Source organism: Myotis brandtii, unplaced genomic scaffold (genome assembly GCF_000412655.1).
Source record: "Myotis brandtii unplaced genomic scaffold, ASM41265v1 scaffold115, whole genome shotgun sequence".
Lineage (NCBI taxonomy): Eukaryota > Metazoa > Chordata > Mammalia > Chiroptera > Vespertilionidae > Myotis > Myotis brandtii.
In genome coordinates, this window is record NW_005353967.1 from 14,115,113 (window position 1) to 14,139,808 (window position 24,696).

Here is a 24,696-nt window from a genome sequence, read left to right on the forward strand (position 1 = left end):
ACCCCCAGACCTTTACCACTCTATTGTCTGTGTGCATGTGAATATGCATACAAGGTCTTTGGATGATCTCTTCCCACCTACCCACCCATCCTCCCCTTCCCTCTGAGATTCCACAGTCTGTCTTTGCTTGAGGATATTTTTTAAAATAGATTTTAGAGAGAGAGGAAGGGCAGGGAGAGAAAGAAGCATGACCTGTATGCCCCGACCAGGAGGGAACCCACCACCTAGGTATGTGCCCTGACCCAGGAATTGAACCCACAACCTTTTTGGTGTATGGGACAATGCTCCAACCAACTGAGCCACCTGGCTGGGCTAGAATACTTTTTATTGAGTGTCCAGTACTCCATTTCTAAGACCAAACATGGCATTCCAGAAGAGTTTCCTGATTCTCTTTCTGAACAAAGCATACTTTTTTTTTTTATTAAGGTTTTACATATGTGTCTTCCAACCCTCCCCTGCCTTCCCTCTGAGGAAAGCATCTGATCGATGCTTCTCTGTCTCTGGGTCTGTTTTTGTTCATCAGTGTATTTTCATTATAATCCACAAATGAGTGAGATCATGTGATATTTATCTTTCTCTGACTGACTTATTGATTGGCTGCCTCCTGCACATCCTCTACTGGGGATCAAGCCTGCAACCCAGGCATGTGCCGTTGTCCAGAATCGAACCCAGGACCCTTCAGTCCACAGGCTGACGCTCTATCCACTGAGCTAAACCAGCTAGGGCGAGATCCTTCTTTTTTACAGCAGTGTAGTATTCCATTGTGTAGATGTACCACAGTTTTATAATCCACTCATCTACTGATGGGCACTTAGGCTTTTTCCAAATCTTAGCTATTCTAAATTGTGCTGCTATGAACATAGGGATGCGTATATCCTTTCTGATTGGTGTTTCTAGTTTCTTGGGATATATTCCTAGAAGTGGGATCACTGGGTCAAATGGGAGTTCCATTTTTAGTTTTTTGAGGAAACTGCATACTGTTCTCCACAGTTGCTGCACCAGTCTGCATTCCCACCAGCAATGCATGAGGGTTCCTTTTTCTCTGCACCCTCGCCAACACTTGTCATTTGTTGATTTGTTGATGATAGCCATTCTGACAGGTGTGAGATGGTACTGCATTGTCGTTTTGATTTGCACAAAGCATATTCTTTAAAGGAAATGAATCAAGTCTGATAGACATTTTTGCAACTCTTTACTTCATAACGTAAATATATATAAGAAGAATGAGGAATTAAATTAATAGAATTGTAGAATTTTATTTCATTTATAAGTGACCAAATAAGCAAAGAGTGGTCACACGCTTAGTGACAGAACTAAGACTCCATCTATTCTGGAATCTCCTTTTATGGCCACAGGTAAACTGAGGAAATGAATAGTTGCAATTGAAAAAAAACAAAACACTTGAAAATACTTAGCCTCAGTTGTATCATTTGACAGTTCAGCCATTGTCTTTATGAGGTTTGGGCTACTAATATGTCTCTCTGCTGTCATGTCAGGTCTTACTTTGGTGTCTGCTCCCCATTTGGCACGGTCTTACCATCATTTATTTCCTTTGGATGCTTTTCAAGAAGTTCCCCTAGAAGAACATAATGGCGAAAGGTATATGCATTTTGATTAATTTATGTTATAAGAGGTAATGTTTGAACACATTGTGACTACATTTTAGTTATATTAACCTGGGCAAAATTATTTCTTACTTTAAAAAACAAGATATATAATGCCTTGGTTATGACTGAAATGACTCATTAAATAGATCTGGATCTTCAGAAATCTATTAGTTTCCCTAAACCCATCTATGTGGTATACTAGTAGACCAGCTCTCCAAAAATAAAAAAATAATAAAAGCCCTGATTTTTAGCATTTGCTAATTTCCATGGTGTAAAACTGGAGAATTTATCCAGAAGGTTTAATGTCAGAATAATATGAAAATAAAGAAAAGATCAAATGAAGAGAAGAGAAATACTTCAAGGGCATTTTCTACTATTAATGAACAAAACTTTCTGGATTGAAAGGACTATTGAAGGAAAACACCCACACTAAAGTATATAATTGTGAAATTTCAGCATATGAAGCAAAATCTAAACATTTCTGGAAAAGAAAAATTAGGTCACATAATCTGGAATTAAAAGTATTTGGCTTCTCATCAGTAACACTGGATACTGACAAGGAACAATTTCTTTCAAAATTTATAGTGAAAACTATTACCAACCTAAGTTATATACCCAGTCAAGATATCAATTAAATGTAGGTAGGTAGAATAAAGGCATTTTCAGACTTGTAAGGTCTCAAAAGAGATTTTCTGAGGTAGTTGTAGAAGAGATGCTTCAAAGGAACTGGGAATGAATGAAAGAGAATAGGAATATCTATCTAATTCAAAATTGGCTAAGGAAAAACCTACAATGATGATAAATGGAAACCCCAGAATGTCTCTTGTATGTCGTGTGGAGATTGATCATTCCAGTTTGGAGAAGGTCAAAATGTTCCAGGAGAAATGTCACCAAGAGGACAAAAGCTATATAATTCCTGATGTGGTTGCACATAATGAGAGGATCTTTAGAATTCTCAGGGAAAGGTTGGGGCTGAGGTAATGGTAATTCCATAGAAAACTAAGCTTATGGATGGCTATAATAATTAGGAAAAAAATGTTTAAAATGATTTTTTAAATATGTTTTTATTGATTTTAGAGAGAGAAGGGAGAGAGAGAAACATCGATCCGCTGCCTCCTGCACGCCCCCTACCAGGGATTGAGCCCATAACCCAGGATGTGCCCTGACCAGGAATGGAAGCAGCGATCTCTTGGTGCCTGGGATCATGCTCAACTAACTGAACCACACTGGTTAGGGCGAGGAAAAAATGTTTCAAAGAGAGAAAAGTTATATTACATGTCTCAACTGAATGTTTATATAGTTATAATATACTAAATATTTAATATTGTTCTACCTAAGATGATTTAATTATATAGAATTGAGAATGACGTTAGTTATACATGTACATACTATTGGTTCAAGAGGGTAAAAGAGAATTAAATGCTCATCTTCCGTAGTAAGAGATTCATAGCTAATGCCTATGAAAAAACCAAGAGATAGCACTATATGCATAGATAACTATTAGACAAAAGTTTTGAAGGTGTTTGCTCTGGGGAGCTGGAAATGAAGTGTCGGGTGGATAGGTAGGCAACTGTTATTTTTTTGTAATAAGTTTTGAGAATTATTAACTCTAAATCGTTCCTTGAAAATTAAGCCTATAAGCATCTATTATAGGTAATAAATTAACTTGTACCAGCTGTCTATATCTTTGGGAGGGGTGAAAAATAGTCACTTAGATCATTTTCTGTAGGGTTTAATTCCCTTGTACAATCCCAATTGAGAAAGCATCTCATGTTTAACCTTGATGAGAATAAAAGTACTTTTTCTTTTTGCTGTTTTTAAAGTATCACATTTATTGCTTAGATGATTTGGTACAGAACAGCTTTTCTTCTCATTTTGAATTTGGAAATACTATACAGATGAATACAAAGAGGAACGAAAGTACCAAAACCGAACTTATGGTTCTCTTCACGTGGCATAAACCACTTTTATAGATAATATGTTGCAGTAGTTTATAAGTTCCCTTTAGAAAACATGAAATCTATACATTTATATTGCCTCCTGTTTAATGCATGGGCTGAAATCACTAGGATCAACTTCCTTCTTAAAGAAAAGTAAATTTTTTTTGAAGTATGATTTTGGGCTGACTGTTAGATGACTGAATTTACCATGGAATTTTTAAAATTACTGGTATTCTTAACTCTTTCTCTTAAAAGTCATGTATAAATAAATTGTAAGATTACTTATTAATTAAAGTATTTTGTTAATGAGCTTTTGCTGAACTATTTTAATGAGTTAATTCTAAACAAAATGATTCTTAAACTTTTTCAGATTTTGTTATGGATGTCAGGGGGAATTGAAAGACCAACATGTAAGTTTATGTACTTTCTAAATATTAAATATTGTACAAGAAATATTATAAGTTTTCGGTAGATTATTGAAGAGCAAACTCCTATCAGGATATTCCTCAGAAGTATAATAATAGGTAGAGATAAAATGGAGCACAATAGTTTAAACATTTATTTGTCATTCTGCATTCTAATTTTGCTACAAAGATATTTTAGTACTTTAAACTGTCTTCAGTTTGCAAGCTAAACTGCATTTAGTTTGGAAATAGTAAATATTTTTTCTCTGTATTGTGCTTTAAGTGCTGTCATAAGACATTTTGAAGTGAAGTTACCACTTAAGATGGCCACAGATCAAAGGTTATTCCCCCATTTGGCCAATAAGAAAATATTTTAAAATTTTTTGAAAGGGGCCAATTTGAATGTATAAACTTATATAAAGACACAAGTAAGATAGATAATTGTCTAGTTTTAATTTTTTATTAATTTACTTGTTCATATTTAAAACTATGCTATATATAGATATAGATATAGATATAGATATAGATATAGATATAGATATAGATATATATAAAGGCTAACATGATTGCGCGCTATGACATTCGCTGACCACCAGGGGGCAGCTTGGAATGAAGGCCCCGATCAGCCCTGATCACCGGCCAGGCCTAGGGACCCTCCTCGTGCACAAATTGCGTGCACCGGGCATCTAGTAAACTATATAAAATGTTAGTGGGAACGATTGCTTGTTTATTCTACTGTCACATTTCATCAAACAATTTTATTACGTTTTACATTCCTCTTTGATGTCAGTAGCTTCATCCTCACTGGAATCTCTTTTTGAATTATTTGACAGTTTTTTTGTTTGTTTTGAAATCAAGAAAAAGGGATAGGGGGAAATAGAAACATCAGTAATGAAGTCATTGATCAGCTGCCTCTGGCAAGCCCCCTACTGGGTTTTGAGCCTAACCTGGGCATGTGCCCTTGACTGGAATTGAACCTGGGACCCTTCAATCCACAGGCCGATGCTCTACCCACTGTGCCAAACCAGCTAGGGCATATTTGACAGTTTTTATGCTGTTTAGGATTTAATGATTTTTGAATATGTGTATGATGCTGCTCTGGAAGTTTTACCCAGGCACAGATATCTAAATACTAATTAATACTAATAGAATAATGAGTTTTTTCTTTTTATTTGTCTCACATGTGTCTTTTGCCAAATTCTTTAGGTGTTTAATTAAAAGGGTAATGTAACTTTTGCAATTGTGAGGTCATTACCAAAGGAATAACTAAATCTGTGTTATATTGTGGTGCTTCTCCTTTTTAAAAAATTTTAATTAATTTTACTTTATTTTTTCATCACCATTTATCCCCCATACCCTCTTCCACCTCCACACCTCCACCCCCATAGTGCTTCTCTTTTTAATTGAACCAATCAGATGACCTCTCTAAGCATTCAAAACTAGTGCTAATTTCAAGCTTGTGTCTTCCCCAGATAGTTACTTAAAATGAAATAATCGAGAGTGTCCCATAATAGAAGGAACTTTAAGACTCAAAGACAAAGTTATTTCTTCATTTCTAAGGAATTTTTTTGGAAAAAAATAATCACCTTAGATTTGAGAACATATAGTACATTGGAAGTAGTAATGTAGGTGGGGAAAAATTGATAAGAGCTATAAAAGAGCAAGGCACTTTTAGTGTCTTCTAGGAATGCTCTGCTTAACGTTTAGAAACTGCTTTTTAAATTTACTTTTCTTCTTTTCACTGCAGGTCTATCATTGCACTGTGTGCCAAAATGTTTTCTGTGTGGACTGTGATGTTTTTGTTCATGACTCTCTCCACTGTTGTCCTGGCTGTATTCATAATATTCCAACTCCTTCAGGTATTTGATTCCAGCATATAGTACACATTATATGTGTTAAAAAGAAACTTGAAACTGTAAATAAAATGATTCTTTAGAAGAAGCTCCAATTAAAACATGAAAAGCAGTTCAAAAGGAAAATCTGACTTAAGAAACTTTTTTGCTAAAAAAATGTAATATTTTATTATATTTTAAAATTTGTGTCCTGCCACAGCAATCTCTAGAATTCAATAGTAGTTCTTTTAGTTAATTTTGTTTTCTATTATTTTTAAGTCATAATGTTTTCTTTTTTTAAAAATAATTATTTATTGTCGAAAATATTACATATGTCACCTTTCCCCCATTGAGTTACATTATTATATTTATAATTTTCAGTGATTTAGTTTTATTGATTTTTAGTATAAAAAGAAATTAAGTATAAGTGTTAATTCAATGTAGGATAAAATTAATCAATGGTTATGAAATTAATGCCTACTGATATATTTGGGTTTAAATCTCTCATCTCACTTTATGTTATACTATTCCATCTTTATTTTTCTCTTCTTTCTTGCCTTTTTTGGATTGATTCTTTTATACTATTCTAGGTTTTTCTTCAACTAGCTTGGAAATTACATACTTTATTTTTATTCTTTTAGTGGTTACCCTAGAAATTACAGTTCGCATAATTTATTAACTTGGGTCCTCTGGGGGTGGTTGGGTGGGAAGAGATTAACCAAAGAACTTATATGCATATATGCATAACCCATGGACACAGACAATAGTGTAGTGAAGGCCTGGGGTTGGGGGTAGATGTGGGCTAGAAGAGGTCAATGGGGAAAAAATGGGACATCTGTAATACTTTCAACAATAAAGATAATTTTTTTTTTAAGTAGAACCTGAGGCAAAGATGAAAGTATTGTTCCTTTATTTGGGAGGTTCTGGAAAGTGAGGGTAGGAATGAGGTTGAGGTCATGTCGATTTCCAGTCAAAGCCACCTACCTGTGCTTGTACGTGCATGAGGCAACCAGTTGATGTGTCCTTCTTGTATCAATGTTCTCTCTCTATCTCCCTCTTCCTCTCCCTCCCTCCATTCCACTCTCTCTAAAAATCAATGAAAAAATATCCTTGGGTGAGGATAAATAAAATTGATTGTGATGATGATTGTTCAATTCTGTGAACATGCTAAAAACCATTGAACTATACACTTCAAATGGGTGAATTGTGTGGTACGTAAAGTATCTCTATATATAAAAGGCTAAGTGACCAAACGTCCATCTGTCCGACCGGCCGCTACATATGACACACGCTGGCTTGACTTGTGCATGCGCGATACATACAAAGCTCCACTGGTGCCAATTGCACGCATGTGTTTCGATCTGTAACTGTTGATCGTGAATTTTGTTGTTTTTGTTGACATTCTGAAGCTGAAAGAAAGGCATCTTTGATAGAATATGTCTGAAGAGCAACTATTGGCACAACGTACCTCTGAAGCTGGCTAAGTATTGTAGTGTTTGGAGATGTTTCAGACAGTTGTCTCTTAAAGGAACATGAGCCGAAACCGGTTTGGCTCAGTGGATAGAGCGTCGGCCTGCGGACTCAAGGGTCCCAGGTTCGGTTCCGGTCAGGGGCATGTGCCTGGGTTGCAGGCACATCCCCAGTGGGAGATGTGCAGGAGGCGGCTGGTCGATGTTTCTCTCTCATCGATGTTTCTAGCTCTCTATCTCTCTCCCTTCCTCTCTGTAAAAAATCAATAAAATATATTTTTAAAAAAAAAGGAACATGAGATCAGAGGATTTTGCTTATAGCAAATGGTTAGTAAAACTTGGAGATGGCAAACTTGAGAGCAGTTTTCATTTAGGAACTAGAGGCCTGGTGCACGACATTTGTGCACTTGGTGGTGGGGGGTGTCCCTCAGCCTGGCCTGTGCCCTCTCGCAATCCGGGACACCTCGGGGGATGTCCGACTGATGCGGAGGTGGGAGAGGCTTCCGCTACCGTCACTGCACTCACCAGCCGTGAGCCTGGCTTCTGGTGGTCAGTGCGCATCATAGTGGCCTGTCGTTCTGCCATTCGGTCAATTTGCATATTAGCTTTTTATTATATAGGATGGATATTAGTGAAATCTCCCGTGAAATGATTTGTAATGCATCTATTACTGAAGCTACCCTTGGAAATAGTATATCTATAGATAGTACTAAAAATATATCTAAACGTGCGATTTTTTTGTCCTAAAAATGAGCACGTTCATAAATTAAATGAAGGAATTTTGGATATACTTGATGGAGATTTTCACACCTGTTTGAGTGATGATTCCATTGATTCAACAGATGATGCCGAAAAGGAAAATATTCCCATCGAATTTCTTAATAGTATTACTCCTTTGGGAATGCCGTGTTATAAATTAAAATTGAAAGTAGGTGCAGTCATCATGCTACTGAGAAATCTTAATAGTAAATGGGGTCTTTATAATGGTACTAGATTTATTATCAAAAGATTGCGACCTAACATTATTGAAGTTGAAGTATTAACAGGATCTGCGGAAGGGGAGGTTGTTCTGATTCCAAGAATTGATTTGTCCCCGTCTGACACTGGCCTCCCATTTAAATTAATTCGAATACAGTTTCCTGTGATGCCAGCATTTGTGATGACTATTAATAAATCACAAGGACAAACTCTAGACAGAGTAGGAATATTCCTACTGAATCCGTTTTTGGACATAGTTATATGTTGCTTCCTCTCAAGTTCGAAGAGCATGTGATGTTAAAGTTGTAAATACTTCTTCATCACAAAATTAGTCAAGCACTCTGAAAGTGTTTTTACTCTTAATGTGGTATACAGAGAGATATTAGAATAAGTTTCATCAATTTATCAGTCATGGTTTTTATCAATATTGTTTTTATATTATGTTTTTGTTTTTATATCATGTTTTTGTTGTTATATCATGTTATTTTTATTATTAATTTATATATTATTTTCATATACATTTTACTAATTTTCTTTCATCTCTGACACTTCTATTATAGAGAAAGAGTGAATAGCGATATTAAAATATTTCTTCTAATTAATTTCCTTTCAATGTGCACGAATCCGTGCACCAGGCCACTAGTATCTCAATAAATCTGTCTTAAAAGTGAAACACTGGGAGAATACAAAGGGGTAGGGTGTAGAGGAGTAGGTGAATGCAGGGCTGAGAGAGAATTATTTTTTTATCATTTTAAAATAGTTTTAATTTTTGAGACATGTAAACAAAGTATTCAAAAATAATAACATTGCCCTAGCTGGTTTGGCTCAGTGAATAGAGCATCGGCCTGTGAACTGAAGGGTCCCAGGTTCGATCCCAGTCAAGCACACATGCCTGGGTTGCGGGCTCAATCCCCAGTGGGGGATGTGCAGGAGGCAGCTGATCCATGATTCTCTCTCATCATCGATGTTTCCATCTCTCTCTTCTTCTCCCTTCCTCTCTGAAGTCAATAAAAATATATTTTAAAAAAATTATGGAATCTTGGGAAGTTATGGTGAAGCAAATGCAAATAATGTTTTAGCTAATGTTAGCTCTTAGTTGAGGGCCTGAATAATAACACAAAAGCAATCCTGTTCATCAAATAATGCAGTAGTAATGGAGTTGGAGGTTGGAGGGAAACTGCAATCAAATTTCTTTTTCATTTATTTGGGTCATGGTTCAAGTGATACATTTTCCACCTATATGTGGCAATACGTGCACTGTTTCTATTTTGTTGTGACTCTTGCCCTTGAAAATAACTATATATATACAAAACAAAGATGGCAGTACTATTTGAAGATTTAGATTAAAAATGTGAGTCTTGTATTTAAGGACCACGGGTGACCCACTATATACTGAAGGCATGTCACAATCAAAATACTAACATATTTCAAAACTGAGGGGACAGCAGGACTTCTTCTCATAATGACAGTAGGAAAGAAGAACCATAGACATTTTGTAAGTTTTCTCAATGCTTTGTAACTTCCTCATGTTCCATCTGTGTTCAGCTGTCTGTATCACTGTAATGATTGGCAAACTCATAACATGACATGATTTCGAGTGGTGAGAAAGAAAGGGCACAGCCAGTCCTTGGGAAGTGGGGTGGTAGAAATGCAGGCCTTTCGTGGGTGGCAGAATTTAGGAGAAAGGGCAAGAAGTTTGAGTCTGTGGGGCCTATTCTGTTCTGGGGAAACCTATTACAAGGTGGACTGGGGCTCTGATGGGGTCCTTATGGGATTTAAATTCGTGATTTCACCTGACTGAATTGCTATTTGAGTCACACCTCAGGCCAGGGCCCTGAAAATAATACACAGTTCGTTCAAACCTGTACATCTCTATCTATCTGATAGTAACCTACGTAGTAGGATATAGAGTATAGACCAGCCGTGGGCAAACTACGGCCCACGGGCCGGATTCGGCCCGTTTGAAATGAATAAAACTAAAAAAAAAAAAAAGACCGTACCCTTTTATGTAATGATGTTTACTTTGAATTTATATTAGTTCACACAAACACTCCATCCATGCTTTTGTTCCGGCCCTCGGGTCCAGTTTAAGAACCCATTGTGGCCCTCGAGTCAAAAAGTTTGCTCACCCCTGGTATAGACACTAAAAAGAGGACATAAACCCTAACCTCATGGAGCTGTGAATCTCCCAGCCTAGAAGGGAGACCTATAAAGAAGTCACTGTGAAAGCGCAAATAGTCTGCCAAGGGCTTCGGGAATGCAGAAGAGGTGCTGTAAATGGGCTGGGATGCAAACCCCGTGCCTACAGAGGCCAGGCAGATAATGCAAGTGAGTGGAAAGGGGCCAGGTTGCTGCCAAGTGGTGGCATCTGGAAGCACTTGTTCCATCTAAAAGAGGCAGCCTCTGGATGCTGGGCTCAGGGATAGAAGAAAGACGCCGTTTTCACTATACATCTTTCTGTACCTTTTGAGTTTTATGCATGTGCATTTTTTACCTAGTTTTTTTAAGAAAGTTTTATTAGAGGAGGTAACCATTACTTGGCCCCCACCTTTTTTTTTTTTTTTCCCCTGGGAATGTCAGTCCCCTGGTGCCATGTATTTTGATAAGAGAAACTGAAAAACTGGATTTTTAAGTGAATCCTCCTAAATTTTAAACATTGGTGTTTAACTTTTAAAAACCGAACAGGCTAAATAAAACTTATCACAGGACACCAGTTTACAAACTTTGGCCCCGCCTATATCTTCTCTATTCCTTATCAGGGTAGATCATCTTAATTTTCAGGAATCAGGCTTTCCTGGGATAGATCCCTCTTAGGGGATAATTCAGTTTAGATGTTCAGTATTAAGAATTGACTAGACATGCCCTGATCGGTTTGGCTCAGTGGATAGAGCATCGGCCTGCAGACTGAAAGGTCTCAGGTTCGATTCCGGTCAAGGGCATGTACCTGGGTTGCCATGCCTAGGTTGTGGGCTCAATCCCCAGTGTGGGGCATTCAGGAGGCAGCCAATCAATGATTCACTGTCATCACTGATGTTTCTATCTCTCTCTCTTTTCCTCTCTGAGATCAATAAAAATATATTTAAAAATAAAAAGAGCAGAAGCCACTTTGTTCCCTGCCCTGTATTGACTAGCAATACTTGCACATTTACTCTCTTGGAAGCATGGATGGAACTGGAGAGCATTACGCTAAGTGAAATAAGCCAGTCGGAGGAAGATAAATATCACGTGATCTCACTCACTTGTGGAATATAATGAACAACATAAACTGATGAACAAAAATAGATCCAGAGACAGAGAAGCATTGAACAGACCATCAAACCTTAGAGGAAAGGCAGGGAGGAGGAAGGGTAAGAGATCGACCAAGGACTTGTATGTATGCATATACTAAATGTAACCAATGGACACAGACAGTAGGGGGGTGAGGGCATGTGCTGGGGGGTGGGAGTGGCCAGGGAGAGGTCAATGGGGAAAAAGGGAGAGATATGTAGTACTTTAATCAATAAAGAATAAATAAATAAATAAATAAAATAAAGAATTGACTAGAGGAAGAGGGTCTTTCAGGCTCTCTCTAATCAGTGATTCGAAGGTTGTATCTGGACTTGTAACATCAGCACCACCTGGGAAAAGTTAGAAATGCACATTCTTGGCCCTGTCAGACCTTTGGAATCAGAAATTCTGGGGGTGAGCCTATTAATCTGTGGTTTAACAAACCCCCCAGGTGATTGTGATAAACGCTGAAGTATGAAAACCACTGCCACTGCCTCTGTTATAGAGGTAGATAAGCCACTTAAAAACAGGATAAAAGAATTCTACTGAACTTAAAAAGAAAAAATTAACTCAGGTAACTACAGAAAACAAATCCACACATGGAATTGCTTTTTCATTTCTTTAGATTCTCTTTAAACTTTAGGGGATTTGTGTGTGTCCTTAGAATTTTTTAAAAATCAGTGACTTACAATAAAATGCTCCCATTTTAAGTGGATGGTTTTATGTCTTTTGGCAAATGTATACTAGTACATCCATGCAGTGACCTCCACAATTGAAAGAACATTTTCATCTGCCCACCTGGCCCCGTTTTGGTCAGTATTCTCCAGGACTTCCAGCACCAGGTGCTGCTGATCAGTTCCTGTCACTATAGATTAGGTTTGGCTGTTGTATAATTGCTTACAAATTGACCATGCAGCATGTGTGATTTCTTTTGTTTAGCATAATATTTTTGAGATTTGTCCATGTTATGTGTATTAATAGTTTGTTCTTTTTTACTGCATACTAATATTCCATTTAATGGATACATTATCATTTGTTTATTCCCAATGATCATTGCGGTGGTTTCTGGTTTTTTTGGTTGTTATGAATAAAGCTACTATGAACAATAATTTTTTGTGTTAGTATGTTTTCATCTTTCAGATGTAGGAATGGAATTGGTAGGTTGAATGGTAAATGTACATGATGCTGCCCAGCTGTTTTTCCATTGTGTTGCACCATTTTACACTCCCACAAGCTATGTATGTGTTTGCATATTTGTTTTTGGTTACCTAGTATTTTAGTTCCCTTCCTTTGGGGATTTCTTCCCCCCTTCCTGCCATATAGAAGTGATATTTGGATCTTTTTCCAGTTAAGGCTATGCAGGAGTTTTCAGTGTCACTAGGAGTAAAAAGAAAATGGATAAAGGATATCCACTAACAATCTACAACAAATATCATACTTATTGGTCAAACTTCAGAAAAATGTCTACCAAAGTCAAGAATAAAATAGGATATAAATTTACACAATGGAATATTACTCCGCCATAAAAAAAAAGAAGGAAATTTTACCCTTTGGGACAGCATGGATAGACCTAGAGAACATTATGCTCAATGAAATGTCAGTCAGAGGAAGACAAGTACCATATGGTTTCTCTGATGTGGAATCTAATGAACAAAATGAACTAACAAGCAAAATAGAGACAGATTCATAAATAAAGAGCAGGCTGATAGCTGTTGGGGGATGGTGGGGGGTTGAGCAAAAAAAGAAAAGAAAGGTAACTCATTGATATGGACAATAGTGTGGTGGTTGCAGGGGGTAGGGGGGAGGTGTAAGGGCATAGGGGAGGATAAATGGTGATGAAAAAAATAAACTTTAAAATAAGATAGGATATCTATTATCATCTTATTAAGTAACATTATATAAAAGGATAGCATCTCCCTAGCCAGTTTGGCTCCGTGGATAGTGCATCAGCCTGTAGACCCAAGGGCCCCAGGTTCGATTCTGGTCAAGGGCATGTACCTTGTTTGCAGGCTCCTCCCTGGTCTGGGCCCTGGTCAGGCTATTGCAGGAGGCAACCAATTGATGTGTTTCTCTCACATCAATGTTTCTCTCTGTCTTTCCCTCTCTCTTCCACTCCCTCTAAAAGATCAATGGAAAAATATCCTCAGGTGAGGATTAACAAAAAGATAAAAGGATAGCATCAATGCAATAAGACAAGAAAATGAAATGACTGTAAAAAACAAAACTAACATAATATTCAGATAATACAAATATCTACTTAGAAAATTTAAGAGGATTTCTAATCATTAAAAATCCTATACATTTAGAAAACAATAGTAAAATAAGGGCAACAAAATCTACAAGTTACAACATCAAATGTACTGCATTGGGCAGAGATGCACACAACATAGATGAAAAGTGAGGTTTATTGTCAGAAGGGTCAGCTGTGTGGAGAGGTTGCAACTGGATACACCATGGAAAGTGCTTCAAAAGAGGAAGGGAGAGGGAGAGAGAGAGAAACATTAATGATGAGAGAGAATCATTGATTGGCTGTCCCTGTAACATTATACATGTTAATACAAAAGTTAGGAGGGACCAGGGAACAGCTGGCCAACTTTTTAACAATAATTGCTGCTTGGCTGGGAAATTGGCCTTGTTGGACCAGCGCTTAGCCAGAGGAGATCACATGCCAGGCCTGCTGGTGAAAAAGCTTTGCTACCTGCTCAAATACCAAAATGAGGAGGGAATGAGCTTTCTGGGACACCTGGGGTTGCCTTTGTTTAAAATGTAGCCTTTACGGCAGCATCACATAGTGGTTAAGAGTGCAGACTCCGGAGCCAGACTGGTTCATCTGAACCCCTATCTGCCTAAGTTTCCTCGTCTGTAAAATGAAAATAACATGCCTGCTTTGTTACTGTTAAAGGGATTATATGTACATGTCTAAAGCACTTAGAACTGTGTCTAGCAAGTACTAGTCTCGTTTTAATTATTTTTTAAATATATTTTTATTGATTTCAGAGAGGAAGGGAGAGGGAGAGAGAGTTAGAAACATCAATGATGAGAGAGAATCATTGATTAGCTGCCTCCTGCACACCCCACACAGAGGATCAAGCCCGCAACCCAGGCATGTGCCCTTGACCGGAATCGAACCCGGAACCCTTCAGTCCACAGGCTGACGCTCTACCCACTGAGCCAAACAAGCTATTTGGTAAATCAGAGATAGAAAAAAGTAATTCCTAAAAGAAATGGGCTTAGGAAACAAGTTATAGAGGTAAAGGAAGGGCCCTGGGAACTTGGGAGTGAAGAAGGTAATGGTAACATGCCTGGGGCAGGGAGGGGAAAGAGAAAGGCATGGACAGACATGCTCCCCGGAGGGAGAGCGCCTTAGTTCTTATTTTTTATAATAATTACACAATATTGAAATTATTTTTAAAGTATAAACCCAGAAAAAATTAAGAAAGCGGGAGGGGACCATCAGCACATAGAATATTTTAACAAATTTTTGGAAGGTGGAAACTCAAATTGAATAGTAGTAACCAATGAAGTGGGCCAAAGGAAACCACAGCCTGAACACACATATCACCTGTGGGAGACTTCACCCTGAAGAGAATCCTGGAGCAGCGGGGGACTCCGAGTGCCAGGTATGCCAGGTAAGAAGGAGGGCAGGAATGACGGGAAGGGCTGAAAGTCGATGGACTAATTTAAAATCTGCATGGGACAGTTGGCTCCCTCCACCCCACCATCAGATTATTTGATAGGGTTTAAACCTGAGGCAAAAAATACTAGATGATTATCTTTAAAGAAACTGAATAAGCTGTTTCAGCTAACTTGAGCTAGTGTGGGCACTGGTACCCCCAGACAAGGAATCCTTCTAGAACTGGTCCTTTTCTGGTCAAGGAACGGGCCCAGTGTGCTTTCAGCTGCCAGCTCTGTCTGACAGGTGACTTGAAGTAGTTCCTCTGATTTAGAGCTTCTCCAGGGTAAACCCTGGCTCCCCAGTCTGGCCTCCAAGTAAAGGGCTTAGTTCAAATCACAATTATGTGGCTTTTAATTAGATTTTAACCGTAATTCTGACCAATCAGCTTTTCAATGGCCTACTTCCTAAACATAAATTGCAAACCGAGAATCAGTGTACATTTGAGGATGTCTGGAAATGTGAAAAATAAACAAATGTAAATGGTAATAGCCTTGGAGAAAACATAATTTAGGAAACTGATGAACTAAACCTTAGTATTGATAAAGTTAATTTATGAGGACCCGAAAAATGAAGGCCACCCCTGTGGCCTAGCCCAAGTCACAAATCTGAACCTCAGTCAGCCTGCACTTATGGGACACACCTGTCAGGGAAACCTAACATCCACCAATCACAATCCTCCAACTCGGCTTTAGCTAGTTTACCTTCCCCTAGGAAAACATACTGGTAAGCAAACCCCCACCCTCCTAGCCAACCCTGCCCTGTTTCCTGTTGCCTCTTCTCTATAAAACTCACTCTTGCCCTGAATCCCTGGAGAACAGTGTCCACTGCTTGTGAGGCACCCCTCCCCAATTCCGGGCTGTTTTCCCTTGAAACAGGACAGCAAACTCCTCATTAACCTTAGTTTTATCATCTGACAATATTGTAGGAGAGAGCCAGAAAGGTTGTGTTGGCTAAAAGTAATAAGATGTCATGAAAATAACGAACAAGAAAGAGCTGTGGGACATTAAAACTATAGTTGCTGAAATTAAGAATTACTATTGGAGAGTTGGAAGATACTGGAGAGGAAATTTCCCAGAAAATAGAGCAAAAGCACTAAGAATATAGCGGGGGGTGGGGGGGAGGGTTTAGATGATCAATTAAATCCCCACCTAAATCATGGGGATACCAGGAAGAGTGAAAAGAGAATAGCAGACAGTTGGAAATCATCAAAGAAAATTATAGAAAACAATGTCTTAGGGCTGATGGGCCACCCCCTTGTTCAGGGTGAAAGGGCCCATTGAGTGCCCAGAACAATGAATGTAGAAACACCCAAACCTATACACAACATTTTAGAATTTTATAACCCCAAGGATAAAAGAGAAAATCCTAAAATAAACCAGAGAGATAGAAACTGTCACCAGCAAAGAAATAAGATTTATACTAGCACTGTGAGCACTAACCAATCTTAACTGTTTAGAATAAAACACTTCCTGTTGTGGGACTTGGTAGGTGTTGTCATTGCTGCTGGGTCCTGACTGGCCCTTTTGACTTCATACTTAGAGCATTTATGGGTAATTTCTCAGTGAACTGCAATTTGTTTTCAGTTTTAGTTCCTCAAATATTTTCTCATTGCTTTCCATTAAAGGACCAACACAGCATTTGCACTCAGGCCGCCCATTCTCCTTCCACTGGACAGAGACTTTGGCTAAACCTCACGGTAAGTAAATTACCATTTCTGGCAAAGGTGCTTTTCTTCCACACCTGAAGTAACGGCACTCTTATTTCTCTTATTTTTGTTTCTCTGGAGGCAAGAGGACAGGCACTATAGCCACCCAGACTTGGGTTTAAATCCTAGATCCATGACATAGTTGCCTCAGCTGGTACTCTTTGCTCTTGTAGTCAAAGGACATGAAATCTGGAGAGGGTCTTGGAGATCTCTCGTCCCCAGAAATGGCCTCCTGATGAGCAAAATTGGCCATGAACCTAAAATTGATCCTAGCTGTTCTGTTGAAACCTGTGTTTATTTATCTCTGGGGAGGCCTGGAGCCACAGTGCTGTCTCTTGGCCAAATCTGCATGGAATGTACTAACTAGTGATTACTGTAGTCCTGTGCTGGGGTCTGAGACAGGCCAGAGGCACCCTACACCAGCTTTTCTGTTTTTGAGGCTGGTCATGTAGCCTAGTTTTGGCCACGTGACCAGAAGAGTAGAAAAGGGATTGTAGTTTCCCGAGACCAAGGTATCTCGCACAGACCTAGGTTGTCCATTCCCTGAAATGCAGCACAGCCTGTGCCGCTTAGGCCGCCTGGAACCGGACCTGGGATCTGAGCCCTCTCTGACGTTTGCCTGTTTTTTATTTTTATTTTTGTATCTTATCCTCTACCTGTATCAAAGTCTTATGTAAGTATACTACAAAGAGCCCAGTGAGTTTTTTGCAAGTACCCAAACCTGTAGACATGCTAAAGATAGCACTGCGAATGGGATCATTGAGACAGTCTTCTGCTTTATAACTTAAATAATGGCCAAGGCTTTGGTTGGCAGAAAGAAAAATGAAAAGTGGGCGAAAGATTTACAACCACTGATGGCAGGCTGGCTGCCGAGGAATCCCTGGTTTGAATTCATTCAAGTACTATGACTATTGATGGGAGGGAAGGCACAGCAATGGAATTTAAATGTGGTCAATCCAGAGCTGGAGGAAGTAGCTGGGTGAATTAAAACAGAAATTCAGATAGAGGGGAAGTCAGCTGAGAATGCCAGCTATCTCAGCTGGTTTTGGCTGCTTTGGCAAAAATGAAAGTAACTAAGAAAGGGCCTTAGCCTGCCAAGACCTAACTTTGGCTGGTTTCTCCTGTGAAGGGAAGAAGCATGAGGCCAAAGGAGAGATGTGCAAGTATTTCTTCTGTTCAGAATGAGACCTCGTCTGATAGATAATCACTAAGAGGCGCTGCAGGGAGAGGGCAGCAAGAGAACTTGAAACAAAGGAACTAATCAACCAAAAAGCGAAGTAACCCTGTGGACTGCTCTAGAGAGCTGCTCAGGAAACTGCTGGAACAGATTTAACTCATTACGGACCACTGAGTGCTTTTCCTTGCCTTAGTTACTGCAAAATGAAGGGCACGCTTGGCCTTCATCAAGACCTTCTGTTCACTGCCAATCAATGATTCTCTCTGATCATTGATGTTTCTATCTTTCTCTCCCTCTCCCTTCCTCTCTGAAATCAATTAAAAAATATATTAAAAAAGAAAGACCTTCTGTTCGCTGCCACTTTTGCAGAAATGTGGGTAGATGGGCAAATTGCAAATCAGCTTAGCAATTTGGACAAAGGCAGGGGGCACATAAAGCACCTTGTAAAGTGGAACCACCTGATTCCACCTGCAGGTGTTCCCTGGAATGCTCCTGAGGCTCCTGAAGTGTTGGGGATGCAAGCAAGCATCTTTGGATTGATGTAACCACACCAAGGAGTTCTCTATTTTATGCCTTTGATGTAAGTGACGACGATGCTGTGATAAGAGGGCCTCCAACCGCTTGGACGGAGCAGGTGACCTTACTGCTGGGAGGACAGGATGGAGTGAGGGGGGCTGTCGTTAACTTACTAGTGTCTTCCCTCCCCCTCGGGCTGAATGATGCACAGAGCAGTACTATTCAGAAGAAATGAAAAGTAAGAATAAAAGGGTTGCCGAACTGGTTTGGCTCAGTTGGATAGAGCGTCGGCCAGCGGACTGAAGGGTCCCAGGTTCGATTCCGGTCAAGGGCATGTGCCTTGGTTGCGGGCACATCCCCACTGGGGGGGCGTGCAGGAGGCAGCTGATCGATCTCTCTCGTCGATGTTTCTAGCTCTCTGTCCTTCTCCCTTCCTCTCTGTGAAGGATCAATAAAATATATTTTAAAAAAAAAGAATAAAAGGATTGAAGAAAATCTCAGAACTAGTCAAACAAGTGGAAATGTCTGCTAACCTGCTTTTCTTTCCCTTCTCAGAAAATGGCCTCACAGGAGGAGGCCGCTGACCAGAGGATTTCCCAGCATGACGAAACTGCCTTCCCTCAGCTGTCTGCTCTTCTAGGCATCGACATGGTTCAGTTTGTAAAGGAAATAGAAAAAAAGGAGCAGGAAGATCGAGAAAAAATGCAGAAGGGCTTTAACTCAGAAATGCGCAGTGAAGCAAAAAGGTTAAAGACTTTTGTGACCTATGACTCCTACAGCTCGTGGACACCACAGGAGATGGCAGCGGCTGGGTTTTATTTCACCGGCATAAAATCGGGGGTGCAGTGCTTCTGCTGTAGCTTAATCCTGTTTTGTACCACCCTCAAGCGTCTCCCCATAGAACACCATAAGAAGTTCAGCCCGCACTGTGAGTTCCTTTTGGGCAAAGATGTTGGCAACATTGCTAAGTATGACATAAGAGTTAAGAATCCAGAGAGCAAGATGAGAGGAGACAAAGCAAAGTACCAAGAAGAGAAGGCCAGACTTGAATCCTTCCACGATTGGCCATTTTATGCCCATGGGACATCCCCACGGGAGCTCTCAGCAGCTGGCTTTGTCTTTACAGGTAATTTGAAACAATTTTCTGAAGCATTTCTCCGGAGTTTTAAGTTTAGGTTCCATTTTTCAGTTGCCATATTTTGTGAACCTTTCCTCACTTGTTAAATGTATTAGGTATAAGGTCTAGTTTATTAAAATTCAACTTCAGTAATTTACTTGAGCTTTATGTTTCGTATCACATATTAATTTGTCAAATATGTACATAATTAGACAGTTACTTTTCCTTAAATTTGGACCTTAGACAATATTGACAACATTCTTAAGGTCCTTAAAATAAGCCATGAGGGCCCTAGCTGGTGTTGCTAGGTGGTAAGAGTGTCGGGCCACACACCGAAGGGTCTCAGGTGTAATTCCTGGTCAAGGGAACATACTTGGGTTGCAGGTTCAATCCTCGGCCACCTATATTGATGTTTCTCTCTTTCCCTCTCTCTTCCCCTCCCTCCCTCCCTCCTTCCCTTGTTCCTTCCCTCCCTCCCTCCTTCCTTCCTTTCTTCCCTCCCCCCTCCATCTCCTCACCTCTCTCCTTCCACTCTCTCTAAAAATCAATGCAAAATATATCCTCAGGTGAGGAATAACAAAAAATAAAATAAAATAAAATAAATCATGAGGTCAGCCGGACCCCAATCTCCTCCCCTTTTCCTTTTGCTGCTGCTATAAGATCTTCCTTTGATTCTTTTAATTGCTGCAATATTGGAATGGCTTTCTGTTTGTTGGTGGGTTGGTTTTAATCGTAGGGCTAATTCTAATGTATAGGGCAAACTGCATTTAAGAAAACTGCAGTTGAATTGACCTAGGCATGCTGTAAATGTTATGATGGGTGTGAATGCGAATTGTAATAACAATAACAGCAATCTTTTACTGAGTACCAACAAACTCACCAATTACCTCCATTTCACAGTTGAGTTCATTGAGGCTCAAAGAGTTTAAAAAATTCCTGTGTCCATAGAAATTTCATTGCAGAGCTACACCTTAGATTTTCTAACCGTGCTCTACGTTGTGAGTTCTTGGATTTCTCTGCTTCCCCACTACTGTGGCTCTGAGAGCTCAAATAGCAAATACCAGCTCTGGGAACACCTGGCGGGCAGGTGTTAAACAGGTGTATGTGCAGTATGGCCATGGCTGACAGGGAGGTCCTAGGCTTAAAAAATGGTCTTTTTGGGCCCTGGGGCTGTGGATGGAGATTCAGCCAGATGACAGTGTACGGCACAGAGATGTTGGAGTAAGTCTTCCTCACGCACAGAGAGGCAACTCCCAGAGACAGACCTTCTGGGACTACCCGTGGTGCCATTGCCGAACAATCTAAATATTTTCTTCACATGCAGGGAAACGCGACACTGTGCAGTGCTTTTCCTGTGGTGGATGTTTAGGAAATTGGGAGGAAGGAGATGATCCTTGGAAGGAGCATGCTAAGTGGTTCCCCAAGTAAGTAGATCTCTCTCTCTCTCTCTCTCTCTCTCTCTCTCTTTCTCTCTCCTCTGAAACAAAACTAAAGACAAGAGTCACCTTCCTAGAGAAGCATTTTCAGGTTTTTTCCCTACTCAAAACTGGAATGTTCCAGAATTTCTTCAAGCAAGAATCACATAATTTAAAAATAATTTCTTAAATGTTTTATCATCCAAAATATGAAGACACGTTTTGTCAAGTAGAAGTTTCAGGATCCACCCTAATTGATAAATAAGAATAATTCACATAGGGATGATGTAAAATGGCATTTAAAGGAAGTTGGAAAGTAAAACAATGTTTAAGACTATTACAAATGGTTTCATGTACTGCTGATTATATACCAAACAGAAACATTTTATTTTAAAAACTCAGAATTTTGATTGTTGCAATGCTCTTTAGTTCCCTGCTTAGAAAATAAAGTGTATTCTAATTATTTTTAATGCTATATTTACTAGTATTTCTACATCACTTTGTATCTAGCAAATACATATTCATTCCCTTTATAGTTTTTAAAACCTTTATTATGGAAAATTTCAAAGGTGGAGAGAATCTATAATAATAAAAGTATAATATGCAAATCAACTGAACGGCCAAACAGCGGAACGACCATCCAGATGACCTTCTGGACCAGTGGTTCTCAACCTTCCTAGTGCCGTGACCCTTTAATACAGTTCCTTATGTTGTGGTGACCCCCAATTTCATTGTTACAAATTGAACATAATTAAAGCATAGTGATTAATCACAAAAACAATATGTAATTATATATGTGTTTTCCGATGGTCTTAGGCGACCCCTGTGAAAGGGTCTGATTAATCACAAAAACAATATGTAATTATATATGTGTTTTCCGATGGTCTTAGGCGACCCCTATGAAAGGGTCGTTCGACCCCCAAAGGGGGGGTCGAGACCAGGATGAAGGTCTGGATGAAGTCGGGGCTGCGAGGGCCTACTCTTGCATGAATTTCGTGCATTGGGCCTCTAGTAGTATAATAAGCACTTACTAACACATGGCCAAGTAATATTCCATTCATCTTTCACCCACCTTTCTCCAGAAATAATAATAACCAGATTATATTAAAGTCATGTAATGCCATTTGTTGGTATTCTTATATTTTAGAGTTATATACTAAAATATCTCTAAGACATAAAACCACAGTATCATTATTTCTCCTAAACAAAATTAACATTGATTCCACAATACATATAATCAAATATCTGAGTCATTGTTCAATGTCCACATCCCTCCAACTCCTTTTCTCTCTTTACTGCTGGTTAATTTAAATCAGAATCCAAACAGTTGATATTCTTATATTTTAGAGTTATATACTAAAATATCTCTAAGACATAAAACCACAGTATCATTATTTCTCCTAAACAAAATTAACATTGATTCCACAATACATATAATCAAATATCTGAGTCATTGTTCAATGTCCACATCCCTCCAACTCCTTTTCTCTCTTTACTGCTGGTTAATTTAAATCAGAATCCAAACAAATCTGTCTGTTACATTTAGTTGATCTGTCTCTTAATATTTTTAATTTATAGATTTCTTTCTTTCCTCTTTTTCTTGTCATTTATCCTTTATAGAAGCCATATAATCTGTCCTGTAAAATTCCCTACACTCTCGGTTTGGCTGAATCTGTTTCTGTGGAGTTATTTAATGTTTTTCCACTTCCTATATTTCCTATAACCTAGTACTTGGATCTAGCAATGTGATCAGGCTCATATTCTATTTCTTTTACATATATATATTTATTGATTTCAGAGAGGAAGGGAGAGGGAAAGACAAACATCAATGATGAGAGAGAATCATTGATTGGCTGCCTCCTGCACGCCTCCTACTGGGGATCGAGCCCCACAACCCAGCATGTGCCCTTGACTGGAATCGAACCCAGGACCTTTCAGTCCACAGGCCGACGCTCTATCCACTGAGCCAAACCAACTAGGGCATCATATCCTATTTCTTTAACAAATATTTGTCATATACCTACTACATGCAAAGAGGTTATTGGTTGTATCATAGATCAACCACACAATACCTGGGCAGTTATCTATGTTTATAAGTCATCTTGCACATGTGCAGCCATGCTCACAAAAGTGGAGGGATGTCTATGATATGTTAAGTGAAAAAAGCAATATGCAAAATAATGTGTAGTGTAAGCCCTTAAAAAAACGTGTAAAGCCACTCAACCTATATACAGACTTGTTTGAAAATATATAGAGCCCTAGATGGTTTGGCTCAGTGGATAGAGCATCGGACTGCAGACTGAAGGGTCCCGGGTTTGATTCCGGTCAAGGGTACATGCCCGGGTTGCGGACTGGATCCCCAGTAGGGGGCGTACAGGAGGCAACTGTTCAATGATTCTCTCTCATCATTGATGTTTCTATCTCTCCCTCTCCCTTTCTCTCTGAAATCAATAAACCCTGGCATGTGCCCTGCCTGGGAATTTAACTGTGACCTTCTGGGTCATAGGTCAATGCTCAACCAATGATCCATGCCAGCTGGGCCACCATAGTAATTTAACTAACAAAATCTCCAATATATATATATTACTGTAAACCAGTCTCTTTGATTGTATTATATATTTTGTTTCAAGAGAAAAGATAATTTTAAGTCTTAATTTTAAATTATTTGTGTTGTCACTAATGTAAGTAAAGAATAATTATGTGAGAATAATGATGAATCTCTTACATTTTGGTATAAGTCTCTTGACAGTTTTATTTGAAGTTGAAAAAATTCACCATTTTTAAGTGTACAGTTCAGTAAGTTTTAACAAATGTTTATTGTGTAACCATCACCATAATACTAGAGATATAGAACATCTCTGTCACAATATTGGTGTAGATTTTAATTATGTTTATTAATTATAGATGTGAATTTCTTCAAAGTAAGAAGTCCTCAGAGGAAATTGCCCAGTATATTCAAAGCTACAAGGGATTTGTTGATGTCACGGTAATTTATAACAGCATTTCCCCCCCTCATGTTGGCTTTTGATTACCTAATAATATCTGAATTAGCAGAGGGTGGGCTTTCTTTCTTTTTTTGGGGGGGGGCGGTCATGAATTCTACTTTCTTATTCCCTTCTTTCCTACCCCAACTTCTCATCTGGCAGAATGAAGAAAATCTATTCCCTTGCTAAACTAGAGCCCTTAAAAGTCCTTTTTCCAGGACTGGCTTTTGATTGGCCAGTCTGCCTTCCTCATAGTCTTTCCCTCTTTGACTGAGGCCACCTCCCCTAGCTTCCCTTGGCTGCCCCGTCTGAATTCCTGTGTGAGATTTTGGGACCATGTCACTATCACCCTCAGAGGGCCTCAGTTACTGTCTCCTAGCTGGTTACTCTGTAACTATTAGTAAGGATTCCCTAATGGCAGGTCATAGAAAACCCAACCCAAATTGACTTAAGCAAAAAGGGGAATTTATTGGCTAACATGACTCAGAAGATGAGAACCCTGCAGGGAGAACTTGACCTGAAAGTGGGGGAGAAGTGTTTCCTGAGAAAGAAATTAAGTGCGGTTATCAGAGAAGGATCAGTTGCTTAATACCTAATGCCCTTCTCAAT

General features: G+C 39.1%; 2 protein-coding genes across 5 annotated transcripts in view; both read left to right on the forward strand.

Moving 5' to 3' along the window:
• The window catches only part of GTF2H2 (general transcription factor IIH, polypeptide 2, 44kDa), a 24,514-nt gene extending 18,511 nt beyond the window's left edge, over window positions 1–6,003 (forward strand). For both annotated transcript variants that reach the window (XM_005857994.2, XM_014549490.1), the window contains 3 exons: window positions 1,497–1,599; window positions 3,918–3,957; window positions 5,699–6,003. In XM_005857994.2, the coding sequence (XP_005858056.1) occupies window positions 1,497–1,599; window positions 3,918–3,957; window positions 5,699–5,818 (263 nt within the window). In that variant the 3' untranslated portion in view covers window positions 5,819–6,003. The remainder of the gene's footprint in view (window positions 1–1,496; window positions 1,600–3,917; window positions 3,958–5,698) is intronic.
• Window positions 5,724–24,696, forward strand: part of NAIP (NLR family, apoptosis inhibitory protein) — a 47,655-nt gene continuing 28,682 nt past the window's right edge. Inside the window, exons 1-6 of one of the 3 annotated variants that reach the window (XM_005857997.2) lie at window positions 5,724–5,810; window positions 14,986–15,126; window positions 16,798–16,869; window positions 19,127–19,697; window positions 21,013–21,112; window positions 24,008–24,089. In XM_005857997.2, coding sequence (XP_005858059.2) covers window positions 15,016–15,126; window positions 16,798–16,869; window positions 19,127–19,697; window positions 21,013–21,112; window positions 24,008–24,089 — 936 coding nt within the window. In that variant the 5' untranslated portion in view covers window positions 5,724–5,810; window positions 14,986–15,015. Of the gene's footprint in view, window positions 5,811–14,985; window positions 15,127–16,796; window positions 16,870–18,529; window positions 18,690–19,126; window positions 19,698–21,012; window positions 21,113–24,007; window positions 24,090–24,696 lie in introns of those variants that run through there. The other 2 variants (XM_014549458.1, XM_014549465.1) reach the window with 2 other exon arrangements.